The 15,297-nt window shown below is 36.0% G+C and overlaps 1 protein-coding gene across 3 annotated transcripts in view; it reads right to left on the minus strand.

Annotated features, from left to right (window-relative positions):
- chd5 (chromodomain helicase DNA binding protein 5) overlaps positions 1 to 15,297 on the minus strand; it is a 147,184-nt gene that overhangs the window by 75,388 nt on the left and 56,499 nt on the right. For all 3 annotated transcript variants that reach the window (XM_031905733.1, XM_031905732.1, XM_031905734.1), the window contains exons 6-7: positions 13,721 to 13,845; positions 6,552 to 6,675 (exon numbers count right to left, since the gene is read on the minus strand). In XM_031905733.1, the coding sequence (XP_031761593.1) occupies positions 6,552 to 6,675; positions 13,721 to 13,845 (249 nt within the window). The remainder of the gene's footprint in view (positions 1 to 6,551; positions 6,676 to 13,720; positions 13,846 to 15,297) is intronic.

The following is a 15,297-nucleotide window of genomic DNA, read 5'->3' on the forward strand; positions in this document are numbered from 1 at the left end:
GACATTAACATCAGCCGCACAAGGTAACGCAGCACTTAACATTTCGAGAGTATGTAAATTGCTTTTCACCGACTTTAATGACAGTGCTTTTATGTTTGATTAGATTTGCTAATTTGATAATTGAAGGCAGATGGATCAGGACAAAAAGCAGTAAAAGAATAATAACTTCCCAACATTATGACAAGACTCAGCGTCGTCAAATTAGAGGAAAATTTAAATTTGCTTTGGAGTTTGCTGCAACAAAATGGAAGAAAACGGTTTTTAGTTCCAAACTGCTAGAAACACATATGGTACCCTGAGGACAAAACCAAAAGATACCCTTCCATATACCATTTTTTTGGGGGGGGGGGTGGACAAAGCTCAAATATTTTGTACCATTACATAATTTATGGCAGTAGAATGAGATCTGTATTCTTTTGCCAATTTTTTCCTAGTTTGGCTTCCTGCACACAGAATTGTACTGTTGGAAAGAATGAATTGCCTATCATACCCCTATCATACCCTAACCTGCATAAAGCTTAAACTGAATCAAATATGGGACATTCTTTATTCAGTGAACAGAAGGCACTTTTGTCTTCTCCTTATTTGTCTGCATTTTCTCCCACAGTCTGAAAAACAAACTTATGAATTTTGGCAAATCTGACCAAAGTATCTGCACTTTATGTGCGTGTCAGTCTGTATGTGTGCATTTCAAGGTAAATGTCTACCCTTTTAAATAAATAAATGTCAAACTGTTACCTTCAAAGCTGCTTCTTGCCAAAAACATTTGATAGTGTAGATGCTACTAATGCAGCAGTACAATATAAGCATAAGGTGAATGGTCATTTTAATGCAAAATCAATTTCACTGCTGTACCAGTGCTCATTATAGTAAATTGAGGTTTGACAATAAGATAGATGCTCTGCTCTTATTTGATGGTGCTTTTCAAATCGCCCCTACAATACCTTAACCTAAGTAGCTGGCATATGACTGGGTTTCATTTCTTGTTCCTGAAGCCTTAAAAAAGCATTGATTATACCCAGTAAGGTTTTGCTGGCATTGGCTTCAATCCAATCTCTGCTTTATTAAATGTAAGAAGTAGAGATACATTTGTTCAGCTTGCACCCCTCCAGTTTGTTAGACAAAAGGTCTCAGCATCCCCTAAAACTACAACCTGTTCTGTGTCTTTTGGTTCCTTTTTCTTTCATACTCCTGTTTTTATTTACAAAAATACATTTTACTAGTTAATTAATTTAGTTTTATTTAATTATAGAATGATGTCTTCCCAAATGAACTACTTCAAAGACACAGTACAGGTATGGGACCTGTTACCCAGAATCCTCGGGGTCTCCGGATTAGGGGATCGAATTTTAGTCTACTAAAAAAAATATTTCAACAGTAATTAAACCCGTAAACCCAGTAGGATAGTTTTGGCTCCACTAAGGATTCATTATATATCAGTTGGGATCAAGTACAAGGTACAGTTTTATTATTATAGAGAAAAAGGCAACCATTTTAAAAATGAGAATTATTTTTATTACAATGGAGTCTATGGGAGATGGATTTTCCGTAATTTGGATCTTTCTGGATAATGGGTTTCCGGATAAGGGGTCCGATACCTGTACAATTATTCAAAAAAGTCAACACTATAAAAGAATTAGGATAATAGAGTGTTACACATATGTTCTTTGTACAGGTTTGAGACCTATTATTCAGAATGCTCAGGGCCTGGGGCTTTCCGGATAAGGGGGCCTTTCCTTAATTTGGATCTCCATACGTTAAGTCTACTAATAAATAATTTAAACATTAAATAAACCCAGTAGGATTGTTTTGCCTTCAATAATGATTCATTGTATCTTAGTTGGGATCAAGTACAAGGTACTATTTTATTATTACAGAGAAAAGTGAAAATGTAAAAAAAATAAATAAAAATATTAATTATTTGCTTAAAATGAAGTCTATGGGAGAAAGCCTTCCTATAATTCAGAGTTTTCTGGATAATGAGTTCTGGATAATGGATCCCATACCTGTACTTTTATCTCTGTGCCCCCCTTAAAAGGGGCTTGTGTTGTTCTCCCTAACTGTAAAACATACACCAAATACATATATTTTATGTAGTTATTGTTTGAAAAGATAACAATTATGTTTTTTTTCCACTAGCCCTAAACAAAGCAAAGAAAGAAAGAAATTTTTGTGTCCTGCAGTTTTCTTTTTTTAAATGGCCCACTTATATATGTATATAAAGTGCTCATGTCTTCTCTTATGTGAAGAAACACAAATTCCATTCCAGTTACTATATGAAAAAATAATTTCCAAAAAAGGACTTTACTTACAATCATACTTTAAAAACTCCAGGAAGGAAAAGCAATTTTCAGCCACCTAAGTAGTGCAGAATTGCAATGCGAGGCCTGTTATTTTGAACAACAAAAAGGAAATGGCTGATGCCTAAACAATGAGAGCTGACACTACCAAAGTAATGCGCTTTATGCTGTCTTCTAATATATTCAAATTAATGCTGCATTTCCCATTTTATTAGGATTTTATTTTCTTAATTGCCAGTGCAAGTTTGTTCGAGCTTGTTTGCATGGATATGTCAAAATGTAAGTGTTTTTCCTTATAAATGCATAATAAATTCAGAGCCAAGAATGTTAGTTCATAAATTCATATTTATTAGCATGATTTTAACAAAGGACTTTCACTGAAAGCCTAGCAGTCGCATTGCATTTCCGTTCACACAGCATCAATAAAGATTACAAAAAAACCACAGAAATAAATGTTCCCTTCACTACAGGCCAGTCTTGCCTGAGGGAAGAGCTATCGATCCTTGTTGGAGCACAAGCTGCTTTTACTAGCTTACCACTCTTACATTCCTAGAAGGTACTCTGACAAAGCTAAACCTGTCACTAACTACACATCTTTCAGAGGGGTCCCTGTATCCTCAAATTCATCAAGGGCCAGACCATCCTTGGAGCCTTTCCTTACTGGGGCCTACATGCCAGGCTCCCAGTAATATCCACCCTGTTCCTCAGGTGGAGGCCAAAGAGGAAGTGCCACCCCTTTCCACACAGCATAACTAGCACTATAGCCCAGCAACTAAAGGAACTAATCCTGCAGAGGTTTAAAGCCAATTAACCCTATAGGCCCCTGCATTGGCATACTTTATTATTATTATTACTTAAAGAGCTTTTTCCTTGAATCACAAATATATCAATCTTAAATAATGATAAACCTGCCCCCTGAATTCTAATATGGTTTATTTTCTTATTTAGCACTCCCTGAATATCTATAAAAAGTGAAGAGCAGCATATTTCTAGCTAGTATCTTAAGTAATTCTATAACTAAATTCAAGTGCAGATGTAATGCTCATTAAATGATGAATCATTTTACAGCCGTACCATTTGTGCACACCACAAGATCATTATTCCTTCCTAATTTCAGTGATTAACGGCATGATCTAAGATTGAAATGATAAACACAATTGTCTTAATTATACATGCACATGAACACTTCTCTCTCCTATGTGTGCAGAGCTGGCTATATTAAGTTAGTGATGAGACCACAGCTGCATCCATGTGTAACTGCATTTCTACAATGCCCATAATGAAACATAATTCATTGTAAAAATCTGTGTGTGTGTGCGTGTGGTTGGAACTCTGTAAGAATAAAACAGCTTAAAAGGGAAATGCAGCCCTATATTCGAAAACAGCTCTCTAAGTACAACCTGTGCTTAAAATGTTTCCTGTCAATTCTAATCATTTCAATATATTTTGCATAATTATTATTTATAATTAATAATAAATTATTATTATTATTATTATTATTATTATTATTATTATTATTATTATTATTATTATTATTATTATTATTAATAATAATAATAATAATAATAATAATAATAATAATAATAATAATAATAATAATAATAAGCTGAAACAAGGTTGCTTGTTCAATTCCACCCCCTTACCATAAATCTGTAAAATTACAGTAACAGAAGAAGAAATAATTTAATCTCTCAGGCTCATTAGGGCCTCAAAGCATTTAATTATTATTATTATTGAATCTAAGGTTTCCTGCCTGTGTCTTTGGTAAAATTTCAAATTGTATTTTGTCATTTTTGTAGACAGATGGGTATGTATATGTCCCCTAAGGCATAACTAGGAGTAAATCATATAAAGGCAAAATATAAATACAGGAAAGACTCAAATCCTCCCTCATTGACTGTTTTGCCCAAGAAGTGAGTTCAGTGAGAAAACTTTCCCCATTTACAAAACAGAGGCTTGCCCTCACTAAGAGATCAGCTAGTAATACCTGTATCTATTGTAATTACAAACTGTCCAATAACCAATGGCTGTTGTTAGCTACCCCCTCAAAAATGTCATCAACATTCCTGGTCTCTACTGTTTATTAAAATAAACCAAAAATATTGAATTGGTACATTTCTTTAATCAAAACAAAATAGATACAACTCCACTTTACTGTACTCCAAATGGTTTTAAAACCCTTAAATTATAAGAGATATTTCACATAGTACAAGGACCTATGTATAGGTCACAGAGAGCAGCAAGGAAGCAACACTGGATGCAAATGAGCTTTTTAAAAGAGCAATAAGGGGCTTATTGGTCTAGCACTTGCTTCCTGAGTCATAGTAAAAGACCCCTACTAACTTTATAGCGTAAAATGAAATCTTAACTTTAAGGAGAGCTGATCTTTCAGACCTATAACCAAATACCTCAGCATTCTTACAGTTTGGAACCTAAGCTAGTAATATCTAGACACATACAGTGGTGTGAAAAACTATTTGCCCCCTTCCTGATTTCTTATTCTTTTGCATGTTTGTCACACAAAATGTTTCTGATCATCAAACACATTTAACTATTAGTCAAAGATAACACAAGTAAACACAAAATGCAGTTTTTAAATGAGGGTTTTTATTATTTAGGGAGAAAAAAAATCCAAACCTACATGGCCCTGTGTGAAAAAGTAATTGCCCCCTGAACCTAATAACTGGTTGGGCCACCCTTAGCAGCAATAACTGCAATCAAGCGTTTGCGATAACTTGCAACGAGTCTTTTACAGCGCTCTGGAGGAATTTTGGCCCACTCATCTTTGCAGAATTGTTGTAATTCAGCTTTATTTGAGGGTTTTCTAGCATGAACCGCCTTTTTAAGGTCATGCCACAACATCTCAATAGGATTCAGGTCAGGACTTTGACTAGGCCACTCCAAAGTCTTCATTTTGTTTTTCTTCAGCCATTCAGAGGTGGATTTGCTGGTGTGTTTTGGGTCATTGCCCTGCTGCAGCACCCAAGATCGCTTCAGCTTGAGTTGACGAACAGATGGCCGGACATTCTCCTTCAGGATTTTTTGGTAGACAGTAGAATTCATGGTTCCATCTATCACAGCAAGCCTTCCAGGTCCTGAAGCAGCAAAACAACCCCAGACCATCACACTACCACCACCATATTTTACTGTTGGTATGATGTTCTTTTTCTGAAATGCTGTGTTAGTTTTACGCCAGATGTAACAGGACACGCACCTTCCAAAAAGTTCAACTTTTGTCTCGTCGGTCCACAAGGTATTTTCCCAAAAGTCTTGGCAATCATTGAGATGTTTTTTAGCAAATTTGAGACGAGCCATAATGTTCTTTTTGCTTAAAAGTGGTTTGCGCCTTGGAAATCTGCCATGCAGGCTGTTTTTGCCCAGTCTCTTTATTATGGTGGAGTCGTGAACACTGACCTTAATTGAGGCAAGTGAGGCCTGCAGTTCTTTAGATGTTGTCCTGGGGTCTTTTGTGGCCTCTCGGATGAGTTGTCTCTGCGCTCTTGGGGTAATTTTGGTCGGCCGGCCACTCCTGGGAAGGTTCACCACTGTTCCATGTTTTTGCCATTTGTGGATAATGGCTCTCACTGTGGTTCGCTGGAGTCCCAAAGCTTTAGAAATGGCTTTATAACCTTTACCAGACTGATAGATCTCAATTACTTTTGTTCTCATTTGTTCCTGAATTTCTTTGGATCTTGGCATGATGTCTAGCTTTTGAGGTGCTTTTGGGCTACTTCTCTGTGTCAGGTAGCTCCTATTTAAGTGATTTCTTGATTGAAACAGGTGTGGCAGTAATCAGGCCTGGGGGTGACTACAGAAATTGATATTGAAATTGAAAATTGAAATTGATAAACCACAGTTAAGTTATTTTTTAACAAGGGGGGCAATCACTTTTTCACACAGGGCCATGTAGATTTGGAGTTTTTTTTCTCCCTTAATAACGTAAACCTTCATTTAAAAACTGCATTTTGTGTTCAATTATGTTATCTTTGACTAATAGTTAACGGTTTTTGATGAGCAGAAACATTTAAGTGTGACAAACATGCAAAAGCATAAGAAATCAGGAAGGGGGCAAATAGTTTTTCACACCACTGTAGCTCAAAAAGGCTCAGACCTCCTCTTCCAGTAACCAATAAACATAAGTATCAAAAAGATACTAATCTATTCCTTCTAAGTAGTACTAAGTATTAATTAGGCAAGCAAGAAAAGACAATTCAAAACCAGAAACGCATATCAAAATGTTAAAGCATTTACCTTTCTTCTTTTTCTTTACTCTTTTTCCTCTCTTTCCTAATCCAGCACTGATATCCGACCGGACTGACGAGCTGTTAATGCTGGCACTGTCAAAGTCGGACTCTTCTCTTTCATCCTCCTCACTCTGTGAGTACAAAAAAATAAAATCTCATAAAGTTATGTTTTTAAATGGCAAAACTAGAGTGGCCTGACCATGTATTCAGGGGCCTATTCCATATCAGACTCACTGATAACATTTCCCACCCCCTCCAATGATGCTTACTGATGGATGAAATTATTCAGCAGGCACGGATTTGCAGCGAATTACCACGTTTTGCCATTGGCAGATTAATTTTAGAAACGGGAGACAAAATTTGCAGCAGAAAAATTTGTTGCACAAAGAAATATTATCACCTGCGGCAGAAAATAAAGTTGTTGCATTTCAAAAATGACGTGCGTCAAGAAAAAATTGTCGTTTGTAAAAAAAAAAAAAAATATGCCCACAATTTTTTTTGACGTGCAACATTTTTGTCAAACCGAAAACGGGACAGATTCGCTGATCACTAGTCATGTTATCAGGGGTTAGGGTTGGCATGGGTTAGGTGTGGTTCTGGAGTTTTACAGATACATGATATATCAGTAATTTGGGTCATACCTTAAGGCTGCTAAAAAACATTTAAACATTAAAAAAACCTTGAAAGATAGTTGTTTTATCAACATGGCTTTATGCAGTTTAGTTACTAAGTACAAGGTACTGTTTAATACTACAGAGAAACAGGAAATCATTTTGCCTTCCCATATTTCATAGCGTTCTGGATAAAAGAGCTCACACTTGTACATTCTTTAGAGAGACAACCAAGGCAGTTCTCACTCATATGAATAACCAACAAATATGAATGCAACTAAGGCTCACATCATAGCAAAATGAAATATGAGTATATTGTTAACTGCACATTTATATTAAAATAAATGAGCTACTGATAGCGCTAACTTAATTGATGCAACTGGAGCATATAACCACAATGTGTGTCTCAATGGCATCAATAAAATCTATTCAATCTGCATATTCACTATTTTAGTCAAAAATTTAAATTTTTAGTTTAAAGTCTTCTTAGGATATAATTATATGACCCTTTCTATATATATAAAACCAAAATGAGACATGAAAAAGTCCTTATTGGGGGGGGGGGGGGCATATCAATTGTGCCTCTTCCTTAGTGCAGGATTAAGCTATTAAGCTACTTTACGACTGGCTAAAAGGTTACACTAGGAAATGAAAATGCCCTATATACAGTTACTTAGCATGAGTATCTAAGGGTAATATGGCAATCCTTCACAAAATTCTCATACAAATACTCCAAAAACCTAACAAATTAAATGCTTGTGCAACATGTATTTTGTACGCAGTTTATTTATCCTTCTACTTCTATTCCATCATATCAAGAAAGTGTATGTTTATTTAAAAAAAAATATAAGTGTAATTTTACAAAGATTTTTGTCCCACATTATGAATTTTAATTTCCATTGAACTCAACACACTGAGTGGGGCTTTGAGTAATACATATAAGGTTTTACCAGAGCTGATAGCAAACATTGCAAAAACTACAACTTTAGAAATGGAACATTCAAAAATGGTTTCTCAGGTTTGACAGGAGCCCAAAAATTCATTTTGGCGAGTCCACCATTCATATCACTGTCAACACTGCCTATGCAGTTCCAGGTCAGCCTAACAAGCAGAACAGGAACATACTTATTTTTCTGCTATGGATAATGAATAAAATTGAGTGGCCATATTAGACTTACAGTAGAATGACTACCAAGTAAACGTGTAGTGCATGTATCACATGATCAATTCTATTCACTTACAATGGTATATAAAATATATTAAGAACAAATATAAGACCCTGAAAAATGAAAATTACAAAGACTATTTGAAAAAACGACACCACATTGTTACCAAAATAAAAATGCTCTGACAATGCATTCCCAAAAAAAACTTTTTGAATGTTAATATAAACTAAATATATACTGAAATTTTGGAGAAAGTTAGTTTCACTAGGGCAATGATCCCAAATACCAGGCTGGAGTGGAAAGCTGTCTACAATAACCATGATTTTTATCTATCTGAGAATCTCTGGATCTATTTTAAAAATGTGTATAAACATACAGAAACTCTGAAGGGCACAAAGAGATAAAACTTCAACTTTTTAGGTTGATGCCACACAGGGCTGAATCTCGGCCTGTTGAAAAACGCAGGCTGAGAATCAATCCCTCCTCAGTCTCCTACCTTGCCTGTACCCGAAAGCATTGTGTCTGCCCAGGTACAGGCACACATGGTGGATATGAGATGTATTAAAGTACCAAATAGTACTGTACAGTACTGGCATTGTATTTAAAATATAAAGGACCAGCAATATAAAAGAACGGAAACTATACATCTAAATTCATATACTAGTTTCTACACTGTGCTTGTTAAGATGTTTAATTTTTCTATAAAGTTCACTGGAACCTTAGATAGTATATATTTATAAGCCTAAAAGTCCTACAAAACAAAACTACTGACATGTTTCAATTGAAATATTATGCATTTTAAAGACTGTCCAAAAATGCAGACTAAGCAAACATTTTATCCAAATGCATTTTCAGCATTGTCATTTTTGGGTGTTACTGGCCCTTTTAAAGAAATATCTTACAAATGACCTAAGTAAAACGGAACTTGTTACCTGACTAATACATAGACCTCACATGAATGGATACATCAAGCAGAGATTACGGGCCTCACACAAGGTCTGCTGAAAAAGTAAAACAATTCAACACTAGAAAAACCCTAAGGCCTGCAAAGAGAAGGGCTTACTGACTGGTCACTGAATTAAAAGTATGTTTTTTCATGATAGAAACAATTACTGACATAATACATAAGACCCATAAATATACTGCAATATCTATTCTTATTTATAGTGCTTAGTGATGTCATCAGTTATAGTCGCACTTATTGTTGTAATTTGTCATGAGTCATTGAAACGTGCGCATTTTATAAAATAATGTAACCCCTGTTATAAAATATTAGAATTTACTAGTCTTAAAGCAGTTGGCCTTCAACCTTGTGTCTTATTCCTATGTGACTTCTAATGTGGTATAAGGCATCCCCTATAAAATCTAAAGGGAAATTTGCTTGACATATTTTTACATTGTATATTGCAGGTACATAAATTGTTTGCCACCCTCCCACTGAGTTAGAATGTGTGCAATACAGAAATAGCCTGGCTGCATTCTGTAATTTTAATCCCAGACTTACTTAACACTCCATGAAATCAGAATTTTTTTTAACTGTAACTCTAGTTTCCATAGAAATACTAATTTTATGAATAAATATATATGTATTACATATATATATGTGTGTGTGTGTGTCCGTGATAAACAGGAGAAATCTTGGACCCTGCAGTTAGAGAACTGATGTTCCTGCACTATTGTTACAATTTAGAATGTTCTGCAGATGGCAGATGTGCTATATACCCGAATGCTACTAGGACATAATGGTAATGTAATGTGGGGTGCAAAGTCTAGTATACAGAAGACCAGCAAATATTAACAGCTGGTTGCTATGGGATACCAAAACCAGAGAAAACTGCACTTATTATGAAATTATCCAATTTCATAACAAAGTGAGAATTATTCAGGGATATAATTAATATGCTCTGTTATTTATTTCTTTATGCCTGGTAGTGACTTACCTGTAAAACTGAGTGAGGCTGATTTACTAAGCATTTTCGGTGTAACTGCTGATTGGAAATGAATAGTTTAGCCCTATTAGCTTGTGATAATTGAAGGCAATGCTTGTTAACTTTCAAGACATGAAAGATTCAGTGGGTTGTTTTTAGTAGTTAGAACTGCTGCCTTGCAGCACTGGGATCCTAGATTCAGTTCCTCCCAGGACTTATTATTTGTTCTTCCCATGCTGGCTTGGGTTTCCTCTGGATACTTTGGTTTCCCTATGATTCCCCAGTTTAATATTTAGTAAATCTGAATCTAAGCTTTATATTGTTTATATATCTTTAGTCAGTGCTCATTATGTATGCCATTCTAGTATCACTGTATAAACTTTCTACTTAAATATCTCTAACAGGTGCTATTTTTTAGAAGACCCTATGTTTAATACATACACACATGTGGTACAGGTATGGGATCCATTATCTGGAAACCCACTATTCATAAAGTTCTGAATTACGGGAAGGCTATCTCACAAAGACTCCATTTAATTAAAACAATTCAAATTTTTGAATAGTGTTCCTTTTTCTATGTAATAATAAAACAGTACCTTGTACTTGATCCCAGCTAAGATATAATTAATCCTTCTTAAAGGCAAAACAATATATTGATTTTATTTAAAGTTTAAATTACTTTTAGTAGACTTAAGTTTGCCCAGAAGCAGTAACTCATAGCAACCAATCAGCAGGTAGAATTTACTGGTCACCCATTTAAAGGAGAACTAAACCCTAAATCTGAGTATGGCTAGATATACCATATTTTATATAATGAACTTACTGAACCAGCCTAAAGGTTCAACATCTCCATAGTAGCAATAATCCAGTTCTTTAAAGTTGTCAGGGGGGGTGACCATACTGGACACTTCTGTTAGATACAAACATGCTCAGTGCACTCTGAGCAGCTGTTGAGAAGCTAGGGGTCATCAGAAATTATCAAGAAAATGATGTTTGTCTGTCATATAAACTGATTCTAATGGGCTGATGATTAAAGTCTGATGCTAATAGCACTGGTTTCAGAACTGCCATGCAGTAATCATCTGTGTTAATTACTAATCAACCTTATATTGTGACATTTATATTCTGTATATACAGTATATTGTGAGTGGGTCCCTAAGCTCAGTAACTGACAGTAGCACAGAGCATGTGCAGGGAATCAGCAGAAAAGAAGATGGGGAGCTACTGGGGCACATTTGGGGGCACAGATCTTCCCTGCTAAAGGGCTGTGGTTACCTTGGGCTGGTACAGAAGCACAAAACATAATTTACAAAATTTCTAGCCTACATCTTTAGTTAGGCTTTAGCCTTTAAAAGCAAACATCTTATTGGTTGCTATGGGTATCTCTGTAATAGTAATATATTATTATTACCAAATAAAAAACCAACAATGCAGGTTCACAGGATTCTTGAGGAGCACAAAAAGGAGCCTCGGAAACCAACACCAGTAAATGTGGAATATAATAAATTCAGTTTACATGGAGGGAACTCCACTATCAGTAGCATCTTAAATGAACAGCCAATAAAATGATGGTGCTTATGACATTGTTTATTTTATGGCTTTGATAATGACTTGATTGTACTTTAATATGAATACACAAGCCAAATACAAGGGAGAACATATTGCCAACATCACGCCTCTTTAATGGTGCATTGGCTGCAAGGTGCAAAGTGAAGTGTTCACAGGCATAAGAGAGATTTACTTAATGCCTGTCCTGAGCAAGTGTAAAGTAAAGAACTCCAGAACAACTTGTGTCATTCATGTACTGCCCCTACTGGAAAGTGCAAGCAGCACAAGAAACTGAGTTAGACGAAACTTCTGCAAGGGTTAAAGTGGGCGAAAAACATGGCACACTACTTTTTTTATGTACCTAATTCCCCTATCATAAGCAAGCCCAAGTATGACCAACTAGGGGATTAACTCTTGCTGCAGCTATTTCTTCAGAAAATTGTTACTACATTCTACAATGCTACCAGACCTTACCCTTACTTCTTGAATAGTAGGCCATGCCTCCCTGAAAGTTTCCTGTAAAAGAATTATGACACTGCAACAAGGCTGCAGAAAGTCATACAAAAATGGTTGTGGTAGTTTTATAACAGTAACATTCTACACATCAGCAAAGGGGATATTATGATAAATTCCTCTCTATTTCTGTAAGGCGAAAGTAAAGAGAAACTTCAAAATAAGTATAGAAACATATACTTCAGAAAACAATTGGCTGGAAATCTAGGAATATCATGGTAAATGTCCCCAATTACTGTCGCAAATGCAAAGCAAAGTGCAATGGATCTAAGCAAAGACAGAGCTATTCAGTATAAGATCTGTACTTATTTTGTGGTGTTTAGCGTGATATATTTCTGAAATGTTTTAAACATTTTTAGTAAGAACCTTTATTCTATTAGTTTTTTTCAATGATAAATTGATAGATGATAGATAGATAGATAGATAGATGGTATTACCGTCTACTACCTAGAAACACCAATCAATTATATACTGTGGAAGAGGCTCATATTTTTATAAATTAATACAGAATGCAATGATGTCTAGTAATATTTTGCTTTTCTTAAATGAGAACTAAACCCCCGGGTACAAAAGCCCACTCAACTGCCCTCCATCAGCCCCTCTCTCCCTCCACGCACAGTCTATTTTATAGAAAAGGGCCCCTATGTGAACAAATGAAATAAAAATGCAGTGCAGCACAGCAAGATTGCAGGCTTTGTGTCTCTTCTCTGTACAGTTGGCGCTAGTGTGGAATCAGCTTTAACTGAGCATACTCCTGCAAGAGGATCGGAAAGGGAGTGAAGATGGTGCCTGAAATCACTGCCATGCTGTACATTTTTATTTCATTTATTCAAATAGGGGACATTTTCTATGAAACAAACTGTGCAGGGAGGGAGAAGGGGGCTAATGGAGGGCAGTTGAGTGGGGCTTTTGTACCCAGGGGGGTTTAGTTCTCCTTTAAAGAAGAAGTAAAGGTATAAACTAGATAAGCGTTATCAGAAGAGGTTTGCTCTTCTCTCCTTCTCCCCCTCCCTTTTCCTCCTCCCCCTCCGATCATCTCTCGCTCCCCCTTCCAACTGTGCTGTGTAATCTGAGCTACCAGCAGCTAGAGCTGCAGCACAGAAGCTAATAAGACCAAGCTAAAATGGCAGCTGCTATCTAAAACAAACAGAGGGAGCTTCTAGGGCTGTTTACTCAGGTATGGTAAAGTTTTATACAGAATAAATATAGTGTTCTAGCTTGCACTATTGTGACTAATCTATTGGCAATAAAATGCAAAAATGCTTTTCCTTCTCCTTTAAGCTATTTTATTGCTCAGGGTTAATAGTGGCCATCAATTATTATGTGAATGGAACAGCAGAAGATAAGGAGCCCCAGTCAGAGTTCAAATATTCATAAATGTGAGATAGTGGAAATATTAAAATTACTTACCGATGAACCTTTTTTCCTTTTGCTGGCCATCCCTCCAAATTTAAATTTCAGGTTTGTCATTTTCTTGACTTTAGATTTTTTCTTGCTATCCTTGGATGGTTTGGATTTTTTCCTTACACCAGGTCCTATGAAAACAGCATTATACTTTTGTGAATTGTGAAAAATAAGATAATATCTCACATGAGAAGATCTTTGTAACTCCTCCCCTGAGCTTTGGTGGGTCAGCTTTAAAAATATAAATCAGGTCCCGTGGGCAAACACACAACATCACACAGTAAAACCAAATTTAAGATAGGGAATAATACAAAAATAAGGTAAGGAGAGGAATTCTATGACCCCTTATTCCCACCAAGTTCAAGGAAATAATGTAATAAAATTGTGGAGATGGGTCCTTAGGGGAGTGAATGAACTAAACAAAAACATGGCAAGATAGAGGTCAGTAGAAGGGTAGTAACCCAATCACTATTTTACCAGACCATTTACTTAAAGGAGAAGGTAAGGCTAAGTCACTTGGGGGTGCTAAAATATTAGGCACCCCCCAGTGACTTTAATCGCTTACCTTGTACCCCGGGCTGGTGCCCCTGTTAGGAGAAAACAGCACCAGCCCAGGGGAGCGAGACTTAGCCTTTCCTTCTCCTTTAATTCCAGTTTAATTCATTATAACAGATAACAGACATTGGGTCATTTGTTTAACCAGAAAATATGGCAGGCGTAGCAACCACTAATCCTACACCCTGAATAGTAAGGGGATGTTAATGCAATCACCCCCTGGGGATGAGAACTCTCAAAAACCTGTACTGTATGTATAATGCAAGCATTTCTAAATTAATAATCTAGGTCAAAATAAGGTCATATAGTTTTCTTATGAGAGTCTACCATTATTTAAAATAAATCATAACTTGAAATGCCAGGTTACATTTATTTTGACTATGCTTCAGAGGTCTGTGTTTTTTAGGGCTGCCAACTCATAATACACACATAATACATACATAAAACAGGACTATTCATCTTTTGAACTATGCATCTCTTAAACATGTAATAAAAACCCATAATAAATCACTATAATGTCCCTTTAAAGAAAGCACAGAATACTGCTTATACAGGTTCCAACCAAAATTATAATGAAAGTAATGACACTGTCCCAAGCACTCATATTTTTACACACAGACATATCACCAAGCTCAGGGTGCACACATACTGCATTAACAATGGTTCAGAGCAATCTAGGGTGCCACATTGCACAGAAACTTTTATTACCGGTTGCTTAGGCTCAGGGTGCACAAAAAATACTTCACATTAAAGGAGAAAGAAAAGTGGAATCACTCTCCTTTAAGACTAACCCCAAAAAATAACACACTAGAACCCCATCTGCACATTTAACACAGGCCCACATTTGTGGGTAAGAAAGAATTGCACATTCCTCACAGCTAATTTATTAATGCAAGTGCAACTACAGGTACAAAGTAGAAAAATGGATGCAAAACTCAGCACACTCTTAGAGGTTGTTTACAACCAAAATTGAAGATAGCACTGTATGTGTGAATGAGCCCTTTAGTGTAAAGCCCACTGTTGCTGGG

Source organism: Xenopus tropicalis, chromosome 7 (genome assembly GCF_000004195.4).
Source record: "Xenopus tropicalis strain Nigerian chromosome 7, UCB_Xtro_10.0, whole genome shotgun sequence".
Lineage (NCBI taxonomy): Eukaryota > Metazoa > Chordata > Amphibia > Anura > Pipidae > Xenopus > Xenopus tropicalis.